Consider the following 16,673-nt stretch of genomic DNA (forward strand, 5'->3'; position numbering starts at 1 on the left):
ATTAATTTAATTTTGTTTCTATTTATATATATTTATAATTGTAATTTCAGGTGACCATTAAAGAATCACTTTTGCTTCGTTAGAGTTTATTTACTAATTTAATATTTAGAAATGGATACAATTTTTAATAAATATTTCGAATGACTAATAATAAATAAACAGCTCTTTATTCATTACTTATCAAATGGAAATAAAAATTTTAATTACAGAATAAAATATTTAAAAATGTACGAATCAAAATTTAACAGTTCCATCGACTAGTTGCTGTAATAAATTGGTCTTATTGGTTATTCATTGCTCAAATAAAATGTCTTGTTTATATTAAAGAAATACCTGCTTTACAAGGTTATTTCCATTTGGAGAATCGATTTTAACCGATTTTTAATATAAAGAATTATTATACAATTATAGAGCAAGGATTTTTAAATTTTTCTTATGTGTTTAATCATTCTTCAAGATAACACAGCATAATTCTTATGCAATAATCTTTCTTATTCTTCAAGTTTTTACATGTTTTCTGTAGTCTATTGTTTTGAATGATTGTCATGGATTGATAAATTGTCTTCAAATTTTATACACGTATGAAATAGATGCCTTTATCGTCCTTTATCGTTCTAATCAAAATTATATGAATATTTACAATAATATTTACAATTGTATAACTTGTGACTTTACACGACTTTCATTTTGTTTGCTTCATTGCGTTTTAGATTATAGCGACTGGTACATAAATTAAAATCGTTTCCGATTTCTTTACTTCGAGTGTATATAACAACACAAATCGTAGCATTTAAATACCGCAGATTGCATGCAGTTATTTAAATAATATTATAAAAATTTAACTGTGTTATCTAGAATAAGGAGCAAACATGTATGGAAAATTTCAGTATTATTGATTCATACAGTAGAACTGTATTTATTTGTTATTTGAATTATTACCAAGTGTCACTCCAGTTATATGAATATTTACTACACACAAAAATGTAGACAAATTTACAAACAAACACATTTGTGCTATGTTGTCATCGTTGTTGACGTACGTCTATTGTAATAATGGTAAAATATATACCACAATATAACAGTATTTAATTTGTAATTTGTGAATATGGTTTCTAATAGTAATTCAAATCGTAAAAGAAATGTTTTTACTCTTTCTCAAAACTTGAAATACCACAGAGATCGAAGAGATTTAAAAAAATAATAAACAACGAATGTAAAATAACGAACTTCACAAACGTAGTGACAATAAATGGAAATAAATAAAAACAATGCACACATATACAGCAGCTTTACAATCGAAAGCTTTGCAATTAAACGAAAAATTAAATCCAAACAAGAGTTTTAAAACTAGTAATCGAAAAGTTTGAAGATAATGAATTGACTTCTATTACAATCTTGGCTGGTTGGAATCGTATAAATGGAGTTCTACCGTAAAAATACTTAATATCAAATATCGCTCTAAAATCGTCGATTGCAAATGGGGAATACTCCTTTAACCTTCCCATTTTATTAGAGCATTTCTACTCAATGAACTGCGTATCACTTTGTTATTTCGAGAACCATTTACTCGACTAACGCCAGTTATATGAACATTTACTACACACCAAAATGTGGACAAATTTACAAACACATTTATGCTATGTTGTCATCGTTGTCGATGTACGTCTATTATAATAATGATAAAATATATACCATACTAATAGTAATTCAAATCGTAAAAGAGATGTCTTTACTCTTTCGACAAAACCTAAAATATCGAAGAGATTTAAAAAATTAAAAAACAACGAATATAAAATAACGAACATCGCAATCATAGTGACAATAAATAGAAATACATAAAAACGATGCACATATTGTACTTTACAATCGAATGCTTTACAATTAAGCGAAAAATTAGATCCAAACAAGAGTTTTAAAACTAGTAATCGAAAAGTTTGAAGATAATGAATTGACTCCTATTACAATCTTGGCTGGTTGGGTTCGTATAAATGGAGTTCTACCGTAAAAATACTTAATATCAAATATCGTTCTAAAATCGTCGATTGCAAATGGGAATACCCCTTTAACCTTCCCATTTTATTAGAGCATTTCTACTCAATGAACTGCGTATCACTTTGTTATTTCGAGAACCATTTACTCGACTAACGCCAGTTATATGAACATTTACTACACACCAAAATGTGGACAAATTTACAAACACATTTATGCTATGTTGTCATCGTTGTCGATGTACGTCTATTATAATAATGATAAAATATATACCATACTAATAGTAATTCAAATCGTAAAAGAGATGTCTTTACTCTTTCGACAAAACCTAAAATATCGAAGAGATTTAAAAAATTAAAAAACAACGAATATAAAATAACGAACATCGCAATCATAGTGACAATAAATAGAAATACATAAAAACGATGCACATATTGTACTTTACAATCGAATGCTTTACAATTAAACGAAAAATTAGATCCAAACAAGAGTTTTAAAACTAGTAATCGAAAAGTTTGAAGATAATGAATTGACTCCTATTACAATCTTGGCTGGTTGGGTTCGTATAAATGGAGTTCTACCGTAAAAATACTTAATATCAAATATCGTTCTAAAATCGTCGATTGCAAATGGGAATACCCCTTTAACCTTCCTATTTTATTGGAGCATTTCTACTCAATGAACTGCGTATCACTTTGTTATTTCGAGCACCATTTACTCGACCAACGCGTATCGCCCAATGATAAATCACTATTATCACGGTTAATATGTCCAACATTACGAGCCACTAAGTCGTTTAATTACCGCGGACTATCAGTGACCAACCGCTTCTATCGAGCACTTTCACGACGGTAACCGAGGCGGCATCAACGAAGGAAAAAGTTACTTTCCTTTCCACTGTCGATTTCCGTGAAGCATACGCGGCACCGTAAATTTGAACTGTTTCGTCGTATCCTTGCACGCTCGCCGTATGAATAATTAATCGTGGATAACGTCACTTCCAGTTACGCGGTAAAACCGCAAGAAAAAAAAAGTCGAAGGAAACCATCGCTGGTCTCGAGAACACCAGCCTTATTTTCTGACGCTTCGAGACGAACGGTTCTCGATCGATCCGATCGCGACTGCGTCGACGAAATCATTGTAAATTATTCCGCGTACGACAACACTGACGTCATTGGTAAACGTTTATGCACGGGTGTTAATTGCCGCTAATAAGAAACGAGCGTTGACCCACTGACGAACACGTATCTCGCTCGTATCAAAAACTGTGTCAATTAACCGGATTACGTCACCGTGTGCTGAGCGCTGCTTGGAAAGTTTGATGAGAAATGGCACCGACAACAAATCGATCGTCGATCCTCGTCGATTTCGAAGCAGTTTGTTCAGTCGGTGACCGAGACCTCGCCGATGGTAATAATTTTGTAATCAGCGACCGACTCACGATCGAATTTATCCTCCTTTGTCCCGGGCTGGTTTATACTTGATCGTTGCATTCAAAGTTTTTCTGTTTGGCAATCAATTCTGTTTGTTGGTTTATTCGACTCTAATTATGTAGCTTGGTTCGTGTTTATCGAAACGTGACAATTTCTGGCTGAATAACTGAGTTCGATCATTTTTAACCCTCGAATGGCACACTGGTTTTTTGGACTGTCGCACCGTCATGATATTTCAGGTTTGACGTGGTTTGCATGTGTATTGAACATGTAAAAAATTCTGTAAAAATTCACTGAAATACTTTCAAGTATATAAGGGTATAAAATTGAAATGTTCAAAATTAGTTTAAGAACGTTTCTATTTTCAACTATCTTGTAGCATAGTTAAATTAGTATCCTATAGAAAAAATTATATTTTGTATCATACAGTGAATAACATAAAACGGTTTTAGGGATTCACACTTGTGATTTCAAACTTTCAGAAAAAAATGCCACTCGAATCCAACTAATTATACTTATTTGACAAAATGAATGTTATACTCAGTAATTTGACTTTTCTAATTTGGAATATTTTCAGATTTTGGTTAATAAAATTTAAATTTAACGCAGCTCGTTTTTGAAACTACAGCAGTCACCATTTACCATTTTCATTTTTTCAAAGAAATATTTTCACCTTTTATTCGTACTAGGATTAGTTAATTATTTAAACAAATGTTCTAGAAATACATATAAGTTTTTTGCAGATTGTGCTTCTTGATTCACAAATTTTGTAAAAGATTTTCAGGAAGGTATTTTAGAGTACACATTGTGTAAACCAGCAGAAACACCATGACAAAGTCAGAAAGTAATAAAAAGATAATGGAGAAGCATAACGAGAAAAGTTTTAAATTATGAAGGATGTAAAAGCAGAATGTAAAATAGGAACTAAAAATGCAGCAGTAATTTCCTAGAACAGGTTACAACGCATTCTGTTGTGTTATTACTGTATTTCATTCCTTCTGCAGTTAAAAGTTTACTTTACTTAAAAATTCCACCAACTAACCTCTGGAGTTTGGTAGCAAAATAAACCTGTTCTTTCTTTAAATATTTATAATCGTAGCTTTTTCTCAGTCAATTTCATTTACTCTACGAATTTTATTATGATACACTATGTAATCACTGCAAAAATCACGGTGATGTATTATTTAACAGATGTGCAATAAATAACAATTAAAAAAGAATCTACATTGTGTTTTAATATTATCGTAAATTATTAAATTCCCTGTGATGTAGTTGGTTTTTGTGAACTCACTGGAACTATCTGTCTAGGAATGATAAAAATATATGAATAAAGTTAGTGTAGGTGTGTATGAAAATTAGTAAAATTCTCTCGAAATATGCTTGGGAACTGAAAATTCTATAATCTCTTATGTATGGTTAAAAAATAATTCCCAAACAAGGTTTAATAATTTTCACTCACATCTACAGTAATTACATACATATAATGATTTATTATTCCTGAACAGATAGTTCCAGCCAGTTCACACGAACCAACAACGTTAAAATGTATCTATAGAAAATAATTTACATCCATTAAAAATAAACGATACTAGATTTTATTTTGATTGATTTATTTTTCTATGAATTTGTTGATCTTTAATGCATTAATACACAGATGTACTTTGTAAACCTAAACAGGCCTATAAGGTATAGTTTACTGAAATATTTATGTATACATATTTTTTTAAGTGAATCCACACGTCACAATCGTTAATTGTAAGTCCACTAAATTTTTTCAATTTTTGTTCATTATCAATTTAGTTAAAAAAAGCATACAAATATTTCTTTAGAACAATGTAAACGGTAATAGCGAGAATTATAAAAACGTGTCACGTTATCAATAAACTATTCTTTCAAGGCTCGTAAACCCTGTTTTCTTAAATGAAAAGTAATTTTTTTCTCGTAATTTTAACAAAAACAAGATTGCAGAATTCGTACGAACTACGTTAGCGAAAATATCAAAAATTAGGAGGAAATCGAAAATAAAGCTTGGAAAATCGGAACGAAAAGTAATTAATTTATAATTAATCGAGTTGTCGCGTCGCTTTAGGCAAATAAACGCCTCGTTATGAATTGGCTCGAAGATCTAAGAAATTTCCACGATGGTTTACAAAACATCCTTCGAAATACTTTTTACCCTGTCGTTCCGACTGTGTTAACGACTTTTGAGAAGATTGGACTGCCTTTTGCTCCAACGTCGTAAAGCTGTCTGCTCTCATAACGGTGCCGGTGACACCTTTGCAGACTATAGCTTTTACCTCGTGATGAAATAAGCTGTCTCGGCACGAGGGAAACGTGAGTTTTGAACTTTACAATCGCAGAACGAAGGATCTTGCCAAGCCATGTATAACATATCCACTTTCAACCAACCGCGTGCCTTAATGTCTTTGAACGCCATGAATGCATACGGAACAGATTGAAATTTTTAAACTCGAAAAATTCTCGACGGTCCAAACAGATATTTCCAAGAGAAAAGATCTCCTAAATTGTGGTTACTAAAACGATTTTAATATTTTAATCAATTTTTTAGCTTTAAGGTTGTACTCGTTTCTTTAATAATAAATACATTCTTGTTATTGTTTTGTGAATCAATGTATATATATATTATTGCTTTTGTTACGTAATAAACTAAAGTAGATAGTAAATGAATATGTGAAGAAGTTTTTCCTTCAAATTAATTTGTTTAGTAGTTATGCTGTGCCAATACTTACATATGTCTCATTTCTTTTTTTTAATATCAAAATGTACAGTTATTCGAGCTTATTTAATCATTCACCACGATAGAATCGTAGCTACGTTATTTCGAAATTGTATAAATTGTGTTCTATAAAAATAACAAAAATGAAAATCATACATTTTTGTGCTTTTTTATTAATGTTTGTAAATTAAGAATTCTAAATAGAAAATCTGTTGTATGTTGTAAAATGGGTAAATTTTCATTTTTGTTGATTTTTCGAAATATATCAGAACACTACAAAGTCGAAAAGAATATCCAGTTTGGCACAAATATTTCTATATTAAATATGCAGTATTTCGTTAATTACTGATAATTTATATATCGTACTGAATTAATTGCTTTAAGCAGCGTTTGTACCACTACTTTCAAAGATTTATTTACAGTAACCGGTTACGACACACGGAAGTATTTTATTTTTGTACTGATACCCTCAAAGTTCGAATTCAACACTCAGTCGCTTGGAAAAAAAACTATAATATCACAGCACACATACGTTTTACGATCAAATTGTACACGAAACAATTTTCTCAAAAATTATACCGAGCAAATATCACGCAATGGGTTTAAAAATTCAATCTTCGAAATCTTTTTTTTATTAAATACTGGAATCGAGCAACAGATAATTTCCATGTCTACAAGTTTTTATTTCAAATTTCTTTTACAGTCGTTTTACAGAATTTTTAATACATAGCTTCGAAGCGTAATTTGCGATCCTGTTTTTATCTATTGCGAACGTTTTGTAATAGAATAGCTACTGCGATGACGTCGACGCTTGTCTCGAGCGAATTGCTTCCGTAATCATTTTGTGCCAAGTCTCATACAGCATGCATTAAACTTTTAATTCTCAAACTTTCTTTGCATCGAAGTGATAAATTATATACACGACACTTTACACGCATCGTGTTCGTTTTTCTTCAAACTTCATTTCTTTTACGAGGAATTTCGACTTAAATGTGGATCATGTTTTATTAAAATTCTGAATTCTGCGCCCATCTTGTGCCAAATGCCACACTGCGAGGCAAAATTAAAATTTTAAAATAGAAGATAGTTTGTACACCTCGTGTGCATTTTTCTTTTGAAAAACCTTCAATGAAACGTCTTTGTGCACCGTGTACCATATCTCTTATAAATACTTCGCGATAAAATTCATTAGCTTCTGTGATTATCTTGTGCCAAATGTCACAAACTGTGCTTTAAAATTTAAGTTCTTAAATTATCTTTATACTGAAAAGATAAATTGCTAACAAGATAATTTCTGTCTCTAGTGTGTCTTTTTTTCGACTGCCATGTTTATTTTAGGGAATCTCGAGTGAAGCATATCTTTACAAATCTATATACAAGGTGTTCGGCCATCTGTAGGACAAATTTGAATGGGAGATTCTAGAGGCCAAAATAAGACGAAAACCAAGAATACCATTTTCTTGACTGAGGCTTCGTTAAAAAGTTATTAAAAAATTATATTAAAAAAATTCAAATCATTCTGAAAAAATTATTTTTGGTTGCGGGGGTCAATTATAATCATTTTTGGTCAATAGACATACCCCCGAAATCTTATCCACTTTCGAGAAAAAAATTCGAGAGGGTGTGAAATTTTTCCACAAAAAAAAAAAAATTTTTTCAAACCGTTCTAACAAAATTATATTTGGTTGCAGGGGTCAATTATAATCATTTTTGGTCATTACACATACCCCCGAAATTCTACCCCATTTTCGAGAAAAAAATTCCTAAACGAAAATATAATGTATGGCCTGAAATGGCTCTCATGTGAATCTTTGAAACATCATAATTCCTGAACGGATAGGACGATTTTAATGTTTCAAAATGCAAACAACATGCAGAATATGTAGAAATTACAAAAATATTTGAAAAGTTGGTCCTTGAACGCGCAAAATGAGAAAAACCCCATAAAAATGGACCAATTTTCAAACAGCCATAAATCTTACAATAGTGAATATATTTCATTGAAATTTTGGGGGGAACTAGAGTTCGTGGATACTTACAAAAAAGTATTAAACAACTCTTCTGTACAGCGCCAACCAAATTTATTAGAAATGAAAAACTAAGTTTTAAGAAAAATCGACGTGGAGTAGGTGCCTAAATTTTTTGACAAAAAACAAATTTTCAAATTGTTCTGGAAAAATTATTTTCTGTTGCGGGGATCAATTACAATCATATTTGGTGAATAGACATACCCCCGAAATCCTGCGCATTTTCGAGAAAAAAATTCAGTACGGGCTGAACTTTAAACGTTAATAACTTTTTAACGAAGCCTCCGTCAACAAATTGGTATTCCTGATTTTTGTCTTATTTTGGCCTCTAGAATCTCTCATTATAATTTTTTTCAGGGGTCGTCGAATATTCTGTATACGATATTCCGTCAAAATGGTGTCATTCGCTTTGTAAAAACGTTATAATGCAAATTTTAATTCGAAATTTAATAAAATGAGTAATTTATATAAAATGTAGAAAATCACCTAATTTTCATCGCTACGACCGTGGACGAAGATTGGACGCATTGAATCGAACGTTGGATAATAAACAACGAACGTTTCTTTTTCAAAGACGTATTAACGGATCGTTGCATACTCGAACGTCATCGCGATACGATTAGTTGAACGGTAATTTTTCATCGTTTCGATCGCTACGATCGAAGAAACGCTCCAGGACGATCACGTATAGATAGTTGCGTGGGTACCACTCTGGCTGCCACGTAACGTCGAGTCATTGGATATTCATTGAGTATCGCGAAGGCCGATAATGATAATCCGTTGGAAGAATGCTGCGGTCTCAGAGCCACAGTTATGCGGAGCAACTAGCCGCATGTCAATTTGTTCCCCGTTGGTCACCCGTTACCGTCGATATCAGTGACACTTGGCACAAGATGATCGCGGAAGCGATGCACTTGGGACAAGTATACGGTATCATCGTAGAAGACATCGAATTTTATTATCGAGCGTTTGTAGAGAATGCAAAGTACGGTGAGCGTCGATTTTAAAAGAATTTCGTTCGACCTTTCTCGAAAGAAAAACGGAGGAAATCGAACGAAAGACGCAAGAAAGCACAAATTATCTTTGTAATTTATCTCTTCGATAGAAAGATACTTTAACGCGTTGGGTGGATGAAGAATTCTTAGTAATTTCAATGTTTTTGCTGGTTTGTCCCTTTCAAAAAGAGAAAGTTTTCTTTCATTTAGGAAAACCATCGACGTGCGTGTTGCGTTTCATTTCTCGAGACACAAGTCAAGAGGGTGCAGACGTGTCCCTTCCAAGTGTTTCAAATAAAGACAAAGTTTAGTTTAAAAAGTATTCGAACTGTATGTTTTATTTTTATTCCACCACCTATTTCTAATAGTTTTCAATTTCATTCGGATTATTTTCAGCACGTAAATTTTAAACGAATTTCATTTGACCTTTCTTAAAAGAAAAATAAAGGAAATTGAACGAAAAACAGTCAGAGGAAATACAAATTATCTTTGTAATTTATATTTTTGATAGAAAGATACTTTAACGCGTTCGGTGGATGGAGAATTGTTGGTAATTTCAATGTGTTCAATTTCATTCGGATTATTTTTCAGCACCTAAATTTTAAACGAATTTCATTTCACCTTCCTCGAAAGAAAAATGAAAGAAATCGAACTAGAGACAGTCACACAAAGTGTAAATTAACTTTGTAATTTACATTTTCGATAGAAAGATACTTTAACACATTGGGTGGATGAAGAATTGTTGGTAATTTCAATGTTTTCAATTTCATTCGGATTATTTTTCAGCACGTAAATTTTAAACGAATTTCATTTGACCTTTCTTAACAGCAAAATGAAGGAAATCGAACTAGAGACAGTCACACGAAGTGTAAATTATTTTTGTAATTTATATTTTCGATAAAAAGATACTTTAACACGTTGGGTGGATGGAGAATTGTTGGTAATTTCAATGTTTTCAATTTAAATCGGATTATTTTCAGCACCTAAATTTTAAACGAATTTCATTTCACCTTCCTCGAAAGAAAAATGAAAGAAATCGAACTAGAGACAGTCACACAAAGTGTAAATTAACATTGTAATTTACATTTTCGATAGAAAGATACTTTAACACATTGGGTGGATGAAGAATTGTTGGTAATTTCAATGTTTTCAATTTCATTCGGATTATTTTTCAGCACGTAAATTTTAAACGAATTTCATTTGACCTTTCTTAACAGCAAAATGAAGGAAATCGAACTAGAGACAGTCACACGAAGTGTAAATTATTTTTGTAATTTATATTTTCGATAAAAAGATACTTTAACACGTTGGGTGGATGGAGAATTGTTGGTAATTTCAATGTTTTCAATTTAAATCGGATTATTTTCAGCACCTAAATTTTAAACGAATTTCATTTCACCTTCCTCGAAAGAAAAATGAAAGAAATCGAACTAGAGACAGTCACACAAAGTGTAAATTAATTTTGTAATCAGTCTCTTAGAAAGATACTTTAATACGTTTTATGAAGAATTGTTGGTAATTTCAATATTTTCAATTTAATTTGGATTATTTTTCAGCATGTGAAGCCTACACGCTGAGAATTTATATTTCAAGGTAATCGCGGATAATTTTGAACCTTCTTTTGTACGACTTGTAATCTGTTTATAATTTATTTATTATAATTTTTATCTGATAATGGCTTGAATAAATAAGTTCAACATGACGCACATAGGTTGTAAAAATCCATAATTGATTTGGGATTCGTCAAAAGAAAACTGGCAGAAGTTAAAAAATAGTATATTAAATATCTTGCAAGGAAAATTTCAAAATTTTAATTTCGAAGCACTGTGTGTGATACTTGGCATAAGATGAATGCAAAAATTAATGAATTTTATTACTAAATTCAATGGAAATATAAAATAACATGGTGCATCTATATTTTTGAAGTACATATCTTATTTATAGATATGTTTGTTAAATGCGTAGTTATGTTTATATTTAAACTACATTAACTTTATTGGAAACTATAAACAGTAATATGCATAAAAATTGCTACTTATTGATGACTTTGTACTCATATCTAAATTCAGTGATTAATATTTATTTCTTCTTACTAAATATAAAACAAAATAAAAATATAGTGAAAAATGGATTCTCGATTGTTTTATCATTGTACTGAAAAATTGCATTGAACGTGATTACAAGTAACATTAAAAATAATTCGCGAAAAGAAAAGACACGGTTGATATTGTAATAAAAATAAAAACTTAAAAATTAGCCTGTATCGAAAACGACATTGGCACTAAGGGATTAATGAAGTCAAGGAACGAATTAAAGAATTTGCTTTGGAACATGGAAAATGTCTTAAAATGTATTTTAACAAGCAAGTCACTGTTTAAAACTATTTTAATATTATTCACAAATTTCAAATACTAATACAAAAGGAATTACACTAAATTCAATTTCTTACAATGTTCATAAATTCCACTATCTTTCCTAGTGCCATTCGTTTGTAAATTTTAAATTATGCGCTATTGTATTCACAATCGTAGGGCATTTTCATATAAAAATTTATATACTCTGCCCATTAATTAATCATTAGACTATAATCTAATCTCAACGAGTGTGTACGTTGATTTATTTTTTTACACAGCACACAAAAATGATAAAAATATCAATTTTGATTAATCATTTCATCATTTAACAATTTCTCGCCTACTACGTTCCACCGTTATGTTAATAAAAAATTATAGCACTTTCCGTGAATTTTCTTTTCCTTTCTTTCGTTCGTTTCTCGAATAGACTGCTTTGTTTGGCTCTATTGACCGCCATTTTCGAGCACGATCCGAACGTTGTATTCGATGCAAAATGAAAAACGTGAGAATAAAATCGACAAATGTTCTCACACTTACGGATGCACGAGGAGGAACAAAGGTACCGCATTATATCCATTTCCGTATCGCTTTTCTTCGATAATACTTAACCCGGAAACGTCCCTTATCAATTTCAACAGCCACGTGCGAAATTCCAAACGGTCGTTCCGTCATCGCGTCGTAAAAGGTCGATATTCGCGCAACGGTTCGACGAGCGTCGACGAAAGACTGAAAAATACTTCGTCGTCGAGAAGCTGGCGTGGCTAACGGGCGTTAGAGTATTTAATAAACGCGTGGAGACTTGAACGCGTGGGCGAAAGTTTTGGCGACCGTTATTTTATCGTCATCGCAGGACTGCCAACTTGTCTGCTGTTTCGTCATCAATCCTGGATACAGACTATTACGGACGAAAAACGAAAGTGCTCCTTTCGCGATTGTCAGAAAAACTGGAAGATTTTGCTCCAAGATGTGATGAAATCACGCGCGGAGATAATTATGATTTACGATATTTGCATATATTGCTTTTTGGAACGGACGACACGAATAATATCAACAGAGACGAATACGTCACAATACCTACTGACACATTTCATACTGTTTTAATCGAAGAAAGTAATTGTTTGAATAAAACGATATTTAATATAATCGTTAAAACATTTGTGTAATGAAAAGAAATTGAGAAATAGGATTAAAATAAACGAAGTATGCAATGCATAAATTTAATTTTAAAAAATTCAATTGTATTCTCCTTAAGATTTATTTAAAACATATTTTTTATCATTGCTTCAAATATGTTTTAAATAAGAAATTGCAATATATATTTTTTTATAATCAAAATCTAATCAGGTCTTGGAATCAGAATATAAAATTTAAATATACAGTTTCACTAAAATCTATTTAGTCGTAAATTGAACAAAATTTTTTTTTATGATCGAAATGTAATCAGGTCTTAAAAATAATTTCAAAACTTTTTCAATTACTTGCCATCTTTCCAGGACAAAAATTAAAACTAATAGTGAAACTATTAGCAATCTATGTAAAACAAATATCAATTTTATTTTTATTGCAGAGACAAATTTCACACTTATTGTATTGCAACTTATTTGCATATGTATCTTATATACTACAAAAGTTTCAAATAATATGTGAAAAATCGGGACCAGAAATTTGCATATATCCGGAAGTCGATACGAATTTATTTCAAGAATCGATTGTTTTTATCTTAAGCTGAGTCAGTCTTATAAAGTCACACTATATATTTTTAGTCTGCATTAGTGACTGTCAGACTAATACCAGTATGACAGTATTTTGAATTTTGGTCACTCGAGTCAAACAAATACATGTATATGTATAAACAATGCCAGAGATGCTTCATTCGCATGTACCCGGGGTGAAAATCTTTGCATACAGTGGGACATTACTATATCCAGACGGTTATTTAGATGATTTAATTCGTGGACAACACGTTTAACTACAAAATTTCGAATGCTTGATGTACTAACACTTACATAATTATCCCATTACCAACAAATTATACAATTATCATCAGTTTAAACGAAGCAGAATAATTACACTTTTTATAATTACGATTTACATTTCAGATGAAGGTTCTCTTCAGAATTATTTTTATTTTACTGAGCAATGATGAAAAGAATGATGAAACTGTACAGGTGGTAAAGACAAACTGTGCAGATGGTAAAGTCAGGTGACGTAATCGTCAGGTATCGCATAGATTACTTAATTCTTGCAGAGTCTACGTTACGTATAATTGGTTTTAGAGCATATAGAGTGCTTTTTTTTTCGATAAATCATTTTTGAGTACCATTTTTTTACACCTCTTTGAAAATCTTTAAGTTAGATTTAAAGATCGAAGTCGATTAAAATACTCTGTTTATTTATTCATTGATTGTCTAAAATACTCGTAGCTGAGTCACGAGTAAACGGACGTCGTAATTCGGAATGCGACATTCACTTTTACGTCGTTTGTTGCCATTAATAGGACATAATGAATGGCATGCTGGAATTTATGGCACGATACGGAACAAGTCTGATTATCTTTTAACATCGTTTCTCGGTGTCACGGTTAAACACATTGTTAGTTTGTATCTATGTCTACGACCCGTTGGTTTGACATGTAATTTATTTTTGACCATGTAGTCGTAAAGTAACCTGACCGTAAGGTATTCGTACTATTTTAAGACAAAGTGATTGCAACACGAGAAAAGTTTCGATTAAATGTAAGCGTTACTCTTTCGAATGCGCGATAAAATCAATTATGCCTATTATATATAAAATCTATTGCAACGATTGTCATCGATTGAATTTTTCAGCATCTCAAAAAATGTTTCTTTATCTTCACGAAGCAATTTTGGCACAATGTACAATTTTTGTTCGCGAACGTTTAAATAATTTCGTTCGAACAATTTCAACGTCAAAAATCCGAATTCTGCTCGAATTATCTTTTCAACGCGCCAAACCACTGCTGTTCCACAAATTTCTACAGAGAAATATGGCACTTAAGGTGATAAAGCCGAAACATGCGTCAGCGTGCAAATTGAGCGAATTGTTTCTTCGCGGCTTGTTTGGAAGGGGCTGATATCGTGCTCGTGCAGGCAAATATTTGCGTATCTTCTCGTACCACGAGTCTCCTCGAAATACGTACAATTGTACGCTTATATTAAGAAAATTAAAATTACATGCTTAAAATTAAATAGTTTTCTACTTAAGTGGGTATTTTAGTCTACAGTTCACTTCTTGGGCTTTTTAGGGACTTTGTTACGGAAAAAGTATAACTTTCTTAATTTCAATATTTTGCATATATATTTATTTATGTTTCAAGAATGTTTAAAATTTTTTTCAAGTGAAAATAATCAAAACTGACTGAATTATGTGTCATTGAATATGGTTCCTTTAAAAAAAAATGTATTTATAAATGTATTAATTCTGCTTATATGAAATGAAAAAATTAAGAGGATTCTTGATTAATATGATTGTGATTGTTATCTGAACCAAAATTATATAAAAAAGAATTTTTCTTATTGTTTTTTTAACTCGCTAAAGATGAAAAAAGTCAAGAAAATTGATATTCCAAATTTAAGATGCCACCATTTTGTAAATTTTTACTATTTTTTTTTTCATTTTGATTCACACCATAATCACAGTTGTACTAATCAAGAATCCTTTTGATTTTTTTCGGTTTAGGTAAGCAGCATGATCTGAATCATGTTAGCAAATAGGACACTTTTTTTTAAAGGAACCATGTTCAATGCCATAGAGTCAGTTTTTACTATTTCCACTTGAAACATATTTTGAACATTCTTGAAACATAAATAAATGTATATGCAAAATGTTGAATTTAATAAACTTATACTTCTTTTGCAAAAAAATCCCTAAAAAACCAAAAGAAGGAAAGTCTAGACTAGAATATCATCGTTGTAATTTAAAAAAAATGTATTCGTAATAAAATCACTAGTATATGGAATAATCGTTAATATAAAAATTAATTTAATTCTTTGTTGTCATATAATTGCTCACAGCCATAAAAAAACCAATCAACCAAGGCAAAAAGCCGACTAATAATGGCGAGCTTCCCACGTTATTATTACCAAAAATTAAAAAGCAAAGATTGTTTGATATATTCCAATCGAAAAATTAAAGGAGGCAGTCGCCAAACTATTTATCTTTGTAATTCGTGCCTCCAAAAACTGGGTTTTTTTTTTAAATATAATTATTAACACGTTGACTGCCAGTCTAAAATCCTAAAATTGTTTACAAGACTAAAATTTTAATTTTAGTCAATTGTAAACTACACAACTTAAAAATTGTCCTAGTAGTTATTTTCGTAACTTCATTAAAATTTATTTTTTTTAACATTTCAACTTGAGAATTAATTGTTTTAGTTACACTGTTAAAATTTTTGTCACCCATATATGTATAGGTGAAGTGGCAGTCAAAGTGTTAATATGAAATTTCATTTCTTTTTAAAATTTATATTTATTAATACAATCAATTCTTACAAAGAGTTTTAAGTATTACTATCGTTAATTATAATTAATATTTGTTCGACAAAAATGAATTCCGACCAGTAAGACACTCAAATTTGAGGTAATTTCGACCAAAAATGCTTAAATTTGTCCACTAAACGGGGCGATAACAGTTGTCAGACATCAAATAAATGACAATCTTCCTGAGCAGATAACGAAATGATAAACGTATTCGTTATTACAAGAGAACATTGTCTCTGTCGAAGAAACACCAAAAACATTCAAACACGAAGGAATGCGACCTCTAAGGTCGTTAAGAACCAACTGTATTTGCACAAGCATTATCAGCAAATGAATCCCCTTAATGAGCTCGTAAATGAACCGGAGAAGTATTCTATGAAAGATATTTGACGAACATCAATTTACTCAGAATAGTTTTTTTAATACATACAGTCGTCTACAAGAATATTCAATCAGTATGTTTTGAAAATTACGCATTGTAATTAAAATAAATCTACAGTGAAAAAAATAAAAAGATGGATTATGCATATAATTAACAAAACTGCAACAACATTTCTAATGATATTTTTACCTGTTTTATTTGAATTTTGGTAAAATATAAAAGACAAATATGAGTATTTTTCTGTCGTGAATTCT

General features: G+C 31.0%; 1 protein-coding gene across 4 annotated transcripts in view; it reads right to left on the bottom strand.

Annotated features, from left to right (window-relative positions):
• LOC143341138 (uncharacterized) overlaps positions 1-16,673 on the bottom strand; it is a 230,344-nt gene that overhangs the window by 160,219 nt on the left and 53,452 nt on the right. For 2 of the 4 annotated variants that reach the window (XR_013079561.1, XM_076763828.1), the window contains exon 1: positions 12,073-12,222. The exons of 1 other annotated variant lie outside the window; for it this stretch is intronic. Coding sequence is in view for 2 of the 3 variants with exons in the window: in XM_076763828.1 (XP_076619943.1) it covers positions 12,073-12,112 (40 nt within the window). In the remaining variant the exon portion in view is untranslated. Of the gene's footprint in view, positions 1-12,072; positions 12,223-16,673 lie in introns of those variants that run through there. One more of the 4 variants, XM_076763829.1, reaches the window with a different exon arrangement.

The sequence above is a fragment of the Colletes latitarsis genome, chromosome 4 (genome assembly GCF_051014445.1).
Source record: "Colletes latitarsis isolate SP2378_abdomen chromosome 4, iyColLati1, whole genome shotgun sequence".
NCBI classification, from domain to species: Eukaryota; Metazoa; Arthropoda; class Insecta; order Hymenoptera; family Colletidae; genus Colletes; species Colletes latitarsis.